General features: G+C 33.9%; 1 protein-coding gene across 2 annotated transcripts; it reads right to left on the reverse strand.

The window, feature by feature from the left end:
- Window positions 1-1,881: 1,881 nt before the first annotated feature.
- On the reverse strand, window positions 1,882-6,441 carry LOC145234777 (ubiquitin thioesterase otubain-like). Of its 2 annotated transcripts, none has more exons than XM_080099510.1 (7): window positions 6,296-6,441; window positions 6,021-6,077; window positions 5,180-5,274; window positions 4,391-4,509; window positions 2,926-3,010; window positions 2,527-2,721; window positions 1,882-2,469 (listed from the first exon to the last, which is right to left on the reverse strand). In XM_080099510.1, the coding sequence occupies exons 1-7, from the start codon at window positions 6,348-6,350 to the stop codon at window positions 2,272-2,274; spliced, it is 804 nt and encodes a 267-aa protein (XP_079955636.1). In that variant the 5' UTR covers window positions 6,351-6,441; the 3' UTR covers window positions 1,882-2,271. The 2 variants fall into 2 exon arrangements, with proteins under 2 accessions (XP_079955636.1, XP_079955635.1); XM_080099509.1 differs by having other exon boundaries at window positions 5,180-5,278; window positions 6,016-6,077.
- Window positions 6,442-8,284: the final 1,843 nt, after the last annotated feature.

Below are 8,284 nucleotides of genomic sequence, written 5' to 3' on the forward strand. Positions count from 1 at the left end.
ACATTGTGGTAATGTAATAAAAGCTTGATTAGGTTGGTATCTGAAGCTGTTAACGTTCGTTTTGGGAACTTTTGGAAGAGAAGTCGCATGGATTTTAAGTGGTCCATTTTACACACGACTTTGGTCCAAATTACACACTATGCGTGTAAAATGGACCACTTCGCGAAAAAAATTTAAATGCATTTTACTCTTTTTACGTTAATATCCAAACATTGCCTTTTTGCAAATGAATACTTAGCGTCATAACTTAACGAATCGCATAAACCGTCCTTTATTTGAAGGACTACTTTTTATTTTATGAAGGTTCAAACTTAGGTGGTCCAAATTACACGACTTTCCCCTATATAATTTTTAAACCGTCTAGAATTGCTCTTGTGTGCTTTATCATTTCAGGTAAATCATGTGATTGAGACGTCCTTCATGCATTAGAATAAGCTGATCTGACAAAATGCAGCACATCACATGCTTCTCAGTATCTCAATAAACATTACATTTTACTTTTTTTCGCGAGAATTGTTCCCTGTCTAGGGCACTGGCTCAAAATCGCCCCCTATGAGATTGTTATTGTGTACGAAAGTTCTAATTGCCTCTTGAGCAGGTAGGGGAAAATAGATTCACTTAGCAACACAAAAGCTTCAGTTAACGGTTAAAACCCAATTTAACTGGAAAGGTGGCTTTCTTATATATCGCCAATTTATATCTGATATATGTCTTATTTTTTTTTCTCTGTACACCGTCTGACCTACTGACATGATTATTTTTGCCTTGCAAAAACGAATGGGTCCCCATAGACGTGCTTATGCAAATAAGTAACAATATTAATATGAATCAAATATTTCTAAACTCCGAAGAAAAATTACAAAGTAAGTCAAAAAATTCAGTCAAAAAATCCTGATAGTATTAAAGCACTAACAATTTGGTACAGTTGCAATATGTGTATGTAGTTGTACAGAAACCTCATGCAGTGCCCTTTGCTTTGACCTTAACGCGGTTACCGTCGTTCATCGTTTTGTTTACGGCATATTGCCAGACGAGATTTTTTAAAGACTTTTCTCAAGTTTGGTTGGTACAACTTCTGTGTATGCGTTGTTTCGTATAACGCAGAGCTGGCTCGTTAGCTCAACTGACCCAAATGATCAGCCCTGGTTTTGGCAAAACTCTGTTTTAGACATTCTTTTGAAATCGCTAAATATGCTAGCCAGGTCGAGAAAGTAGGCCCATTTCTTGGTCTATTTATTTAAACAGGGTTTCGGTCAGTGGTTCCCAACCTGGGGTTCGCGGACTCCCAAGGGGTCTGTGAGATGGTTCAGAGGCTCCATAAAGGTAAATATGTTTAGAATCAAAGACTAGTGGTAAATTACATCGGAGGCAGCAAACCTACAAAAAAGAGTCCTTGACTAAAAAATGGTCTACAACTACAAAAAATACTTTCAAGTAAGTTGGGGGCTGACTATTGAAACATTTGTTACAGTGTAACACGATAACAAAAAAATTGCATGATTATTAAGTAAAATATTCATTAATGTCATTAAAAACTACATTAAAAACAATATTGTAACAAAACCCAAACAATGTAGCAGAGTAAATAAACAATAATTGTGCTTTATTGCTTTTCATATAACACTAACAAAGAATGATTGTATCATGTGAACTCACTGGTCTGATAGGGTAATCCACTTGAGTAAAACACAAAACTTCTAAAGTTACTTCGTGGGCAGAACAAAAACTCTTGGAGGCCACATATTTGACATCCCTGTTATAGTGCATGTGCAAAAGCAATATGTGCTAAGCCACCTTTCTAAGTTTGTTCACATTACTGTTAGTATTAACTGGTCACTTACTTGAAATCGTGAAAATGTCTCAAAAACAATGTAATTTAGATCAAGGCAAACAGTCTGGATTTAATAACATAATAAAAAAGTGTACAGGTGACACTGGCAAGCACAAGTTAATTTGGGTGATATCGTGGTTGTCAAGTTCAAAAACCATACAGACCTTGACAAATTATATAACTAATCAAATTTTATTAAAATGTAGGACAAAAATAGTCCAATCCCTTCAATGTAAACTTAGCACCACTTTTAAAAACCACATTTCACATTTGTTATAGTTTTGTGTAACAGAATGAAAACACACCATGCCACTTTTTGTATATTTGGGCCATTATATTATCATTGAAAAATAAAAACAATCCTCATTATTTTCTGATGCTAGCCAACTTCAAGAAAAGTTTTTTGTTGGAAACATAAATTTGTAACGCAGTAAGTGCTGTTATCTAGAGTAAAGTATGTCATAATGTCCTGGTCTGTATAATAAATGTAATGATGGCTCACAACCATCAGGAAAGTCATGAAAGACAACCCTTTCTCCTGATTGATCCATGTAAGCAACTCTTACTTTGGCACCCAAAAATGAAGTCAGCGCTGTAATGTGAATGTGATCACTCTCCTGGTACATTGGTTCTACTTCCTAAAAATTAAATAAACATGCTTGGGTATGATACAAAAGAGTTTACAAAAAACTTACAGTTTTGCAGAATTCCACAACTGACTTTCCACCACTCACAAAGTTTTCGTAGAACTCTTTTTGCAATTGCAACTGACAAGAAGTTATCAAACGCAAGTACACAACAAAATAATTTGACATCCCTTCATCACGAAAAAGCTTGATTAGCTCATCCAATGGAATATCCTTACCGACTGATTTAATTATTGACATAAACTAAAACAACAAAAATGACAAATGTAACCAAGATAAAAGTTTTTAAATAGGTTTCTGAAAAATAATATGCAAAACTGAGCTTATTTATAACTCCAAAACTTTGGGTTTGAATGTAATATCGCACATGAAATGTAGAAAGCCTTGCACTTAGTTTGTTCACAAAAATACACAAAAATCATAATGGTATAACACATGCTTTTTTACGTTTTCATGAAAGTCTTCAACAGTAAAAGAAGGATAGTTTAATTCCATTAACTTTGTAAATGACTTCGCAGCATTTTTTTCGAACCTACAACAAATCACAATTTTTGTCTGTATGAAATAAAACAAGGTGACTTAGTACATATAGCCATTGCTAAAACACTATGGTATATTTGTGACAAGTGCATATATTTGGTTTTTAATTTTACATTAGATCCCATACTCAATGTTTGCCAACTCTTGTTTGTTTTATTTTGTTTAAGAAACATCATGTGGCCAAACACAGGACAAGTTGTTAAATGAGCATTCTAAGAGATGTGGGTGAAAACTCAATATATATACTGTGATTTATATTTACAGATATTTGAGGTTCAAAAAAACAATACAACTTTGTCATTAATGAGTAATTTAGTTGTTAAAATGTAAATATAAAGATGGCTTTTAAATAAATATTATGTTTTACAAAAGATTGTAAATAAAGAACAGGAAAAATGATACAGTCCTTCTATCCTGTGAAAAAAAATTCTGGTTTTAAGTAGTGATGTACCGAATCGGCTAAATTTCGATTCGGCCGAAACCGAATATTCGGCGCTTTTGCCGAATAAATTCGGCCGAATCAACCGAATCATTTATGACATCATGCGAAGTCGTACGCTACGCGTTTGACGTGAAAAAAATGTTTATCTACCAGGCGGCCAATGCAAAATAGTTGTGTTTCGTCTTTATTTCACTTCTGTGGGGTTTAAAATTGCCTTGAGCATGATTGGCAACCTGCCAATAAATTACTAATTTTTTTGACTACTGTGGGAAAGACGATAATGTGTTGAAAAAGATAAACATTAACGCAATTTTCGTTATGTTTGGGCTTTCGAAAGATTGCGTGGACCTTAATAAGCAGAAAAGTCACGTTTAACGCTTTAAATTTGTGTTCGTAAAAGATTCGGTTTCGGCCGAATCGCAACAAATTATTCGGCCGAAACCGAATCTTTGCAAAAATGATCGATTCGGCCGAATAAATTCGGCAAACCGAATATTCGGTACATCTCTAGTTTTAAGCAGACTATTTGTATCCAAAGCCTGTTTTTAACTAGCCTTACTTTCTATTGTTATATGCTGTACACCTGTACTACATTAAATATAACTAGAAATATTACTACATCCTATTATCCTAACTATTTCCTGTTTACACCATTTGACCGGCTAACAAAATAGTTTTTGCAAGCAAAAACGAATGGATCCACAAACAAGTGTACAAGAAAATTAATAATAATATGATGGTGTAAATGTTTTTAAATTCCAAAGGACAAATTAGAACAAAGGAACAACACCTACTTTAAAAGTTTTAATCCATATTTTGGATTACCCTGCAGTGACATAAATTTACTTTATATATGTTGGCTATTAGTACAGTGTTACATCAACTTCAAAAAATCAAAAAAATTAGTCACACTAACACAATCTTACTTACTCTGAAAAGTCGCTCTTTGTTTGCAACAAAACTTCCAAGTATCCAAATCCAAATGCACGATAAAAGCAATTTCCATCTCCCCTTGTTTTTCGAATGTGACTGTACTTGTTACTTAGATCCTATTACATAAATCAAGTTTGTTTCTGCAGGATCACTTTACATACGCAGTTTTTGATGTATGTGCAACATGCAGATGGCAGCCAATATCTAACAGAAAACTGGAAAGGTTATGTGTAGTGCTTCATTTAAAGAATAAGCTTATAGACCGGTTGCCATACTGACAGCAGATAGAAGTATTTTTTATTTAAATTATGTCCCCCTTAACAGCTGCAACTTTTGCAAAAAAACAATATGTGGCACAAGTTTAACAAATCATTTTTAACATTGATATGTCATCACTCCCATATCGTTTTGCATGGAAGAGTTTATGTGTACAAAAAGTAAGCATTTAACTCAAATACAAAACGGTCCAGTTTTTTTTTTTAAGATCTGATAGGTAAACGTTTACCATGAATGAGATACCCATGTGTACTATGTTAGATTAAAAATAATTTGTATTATAGTTATATATAACTGTTTGTAACATTTCATACGGTTTCCAAAGTACACCTCCCGTGAGTTTAAGGTAAATAAAAATTTACTTGTACATATTTTGAATACCTTAAACTGGCAGTTTTAACATTCATAATACTTTTTATACTTTATGGTTGTGAATTGAGTATTTAAATGATGCAAAACAATGTGATGGTGCAAAACCTCTTAATCAATGAAAGAAGAACCAGAACAAACCTTAATTTTATCAATAAATTGAACATTATCTTCAGGATACTCCTCTACAAGACACAGAATATCGATTTTATCTTCAACAAGGAATGAGGAAGCTGCTATCTAAATCAAACTTTCATTAATTAAGTTTAATTGAAAAGCCAAATCTTAAAATAATCACTTATACAATGGAACAAATTCCAATGTGTAGTAGTAAACTCAGTGGTCCCCAACTAGCAGCTGGCATTCCTGCTGGTACGTGAACAACTTTCAATGTTGTATTTATTCCATATTTACACACCAATTATTTTGAAATAAACTGTTTGGTACTAAAAACATGGGGTTATATTTCATTTTCTCAACTAAAAACTACCTTTTGCAAACAAAATCTTTGATTTAAATTGTTTCGTAATAACTATAACCAAAATATTATGCGCTCACCATCAAACTAGAAAGCGCATTAAATGTATTACATTTTAAATAATATTCGTAGTTAAAACATAAAATCAAACTTTTTGTGTCAAATGATGTTTTGCCTTGCATTAATTTCTGCTGAAAGCAAGCAGTTACAAATTGTTCATTGATGTTCTAAACTCGTTATTGTAAAAGTGCTGTTAACCACAGAAAGGTTGGGAATCACTGTGTTAACTAGAACATTAAAGCAGTCAATACTTTTAATGTCATAAGATTCTAACACCCCCTTAACTGCCATCTCCAAAAACTTGTAATGCAAGTAGATTACAAACACAAATCCATCAAACATTTCATGGCAGAAGTGCAGGAAAGAAAAAGAAACAAACAAACACAGGTAGGTACCCATAATTACCACAATAGCATGCTAGATTAAAGCCTAACATTACCTCACTTTGAATGTTGTTTTGCATAGCTGTAATAGCCTCATCAAATTCCTGGTTTGGCATTGCTGCAAATACAGGTATATTATTAATATATATATTAGTTTTCTATTTGGATACTTGTACAAAATGTGATACATTGCATTGCTGTGCATGACAGGTAGTTTTACACGATTGTATTAAAAGAAATTAACAACTGAGCACAATTACTTTTTTAAAGGCATGTTTTCTAAAAAAAAGGTGAAGGGTTTATAATAATCAAATATATAAGTTGCATATATATTACCCTCTAAAAATATCTGTTCTTTAGCGTTGTCTGCCCCTTCCTCATTGTCTGACATTCTGATTTACAGTTAATAATTCGACATGCAGTAACAACAATACTTTTTAAGTGTCTACAAATTCCTGCAAACAGCAATAAAAAAAATTCATAGGAAATGTAGTTCTTGTAAGTTAATGACAAGTTACAAGAAACCATCTTTGTCACATATCAACAATAACATTCTTTGAAACGTTTTAAATCAGTGCCAGTGGTTCTTCACCAGTGTTCCACAAGTACAATGGTTGCCAACCTTCTTTTAAAAAGAAAATGTGTGGCTCCAAGTCAAGCAAAATGTGTGATTGCTTTTGTATGCAGATTTTGATTATTATGCCGCCATTTTTGGCATTGAGTCTGAAACGGTTACACATTTGTATGAGTTTTTTTATTGTTGGCCATTAACTGTACAAAGGTTGGCGATGCAAGCACGACATTGACTAACTGCAGTCAGAGTTGCCATACCATCCCCATTTCTAAGATTTGTCCTTATTTTAAAGGGCAATGTCTTAGAAAAATGTATTGTCCTTATTTCTGAGAATTGTCCTTCTTTTTGACTATCGTCCTAATTTTGTCTTATTTTCAACAATTACAAGTCAAATGCATGCTACAAAGAAAAGTATAAACCTAGACCTGAGCTGTTATGAGATGCACTAAGTATTTTCTAAAAACAAGGAGTTGCTGGAACAAGATTGTTTGTGGCAAAAAATATATAGAATGTGGTATGTCATGGCTCGTATAAATGCAGATTTTTTCAAAACATTTGTTTCATTGCGTTTCACATGAAAACTTAATGTTTTGGTTGTCCTTATTTTCGGCTCTGCGATTCCTTATTTTATCTTATTTTTAACCAGAGAGTCAAACCGCTTTTCATATGGGTTCAGGTTCGGTTTTGGTTCACTTGGTTTTGTTTTTAAGGGTTCGGTTCCAGTTCAACTTTTTATTCGTTTTAATTTATTTCTACCCATCAACTACCTGGCCTTATCAAACTCCATTCTCCAAAATAATTTTGCCCGTGCACTGTTATTTTTGACACAACCTAAAAGTGACTCCTGTTTTTACTGGTTCAGTTCCGGTTCGGGTCCAACGCCAAACAAAATATGGGGTTCAACTCCGGTTCAGGTTTTTAGAAAATCGTAATATGCGGTTTGAGTCGGTTCGGGGTTAATGAAATTAATTGCTCAAACCGGTTTGCGGGTTCGGGTTCAGTTCCGGTTCGACTCCCTGTTTTTAAATATCACAACATTCACAAGTCAAATCCCTGCTACAAGTAAAAGTCAACATAGACCTGAGCCGTCGATAATTTTCTATGAACAAGGAGTTGCTGGAACAGTGTTTTGCTGTGGTATGTCATGAGTCATATAAATGCAAAGATTAGTTTAAAAACGTTTGTTCTGCTTTGTATGAAAATTTATTATTTTGGTTGTCATTTTGGCTTCATGTCGGTAGCAAGTGGCCGGTATGGATAGTATGGCAGCTGCACACCCGAGACTATTTTTTTCAAGTTTGATTGCACACTTGAACAACCCCTCGAAAAAAGCCTTCGGCAAAAATGTTCTATTGTTTTCTTGCGTTATTGACAAAACATTAGGCCTGGGCGCTAAATAACTTCTGTTTTCCAGATTAGTTAACCAGTGGCGCAATTGTATTTGACGGTTATTTTGAGATTTTGTTAAATATTTGTAAATCGGTTAGCTTTTTCTTGATAAGGTGCACACTTGACTGGTTCGTGCACACCCTAAAATTTCTTCTTGCACACTTGCACACTTGAAATTTCTTCGTGCACACCCGAGATCTCGGCGAAACGTGCCATAACGTGGATAAAATCCAATGTGGGCAAGTGGCAACACTGAATCCCTGACCATACAACATTTTGCCTAAAGGCTATAAACTAGGAGAAACAGCCGTAGAAGTAAAACATAATTGTTTCTTTTGACTTACCTAACAATTAAACAAATA

This window comes from Phallusia mammillata, chromosome 6 (assembly GCF_965637545.1).
Source record: "Phallusia mammillata chromosome 6, kaPhaMamm4.hap1.1, whole genome shotgun sequence".
Lineage (NCBI taxonomy): Eukaryota > Metazoa > Chordata > Ascidiacea > Phlebobranchia > Ascidiidae > Phallusia > Phallusia mammillata.

What these genes read in the sequence shown, in the direction of transcription:
- LOC145234777 (XM_080099509.1), bottom strand. Translation starts at nt 6,350, where the DNA reads ATGTCAGACAATGAGGAAGGGGCAGACAACGCTAAAGAACAGATATTT. An exon ending in AGAACAGATATTTTTAGAGG is followed by an intron (nt 6,078 to 6,295) that starts GTAATATATATG and finishes CTGTATTTGCAG; the next exon opens with CAATGCCAAACCAGGAATTT. An exon ending in TTGAAGACTTTCATGAAAAC is followed by an intron (nt 2,722 to 2,925) that starts GTAAAAAAGCAT and finishes TTGTTGTTTTAG; the next exon opens with TTTATGTCAATAATTAAATC.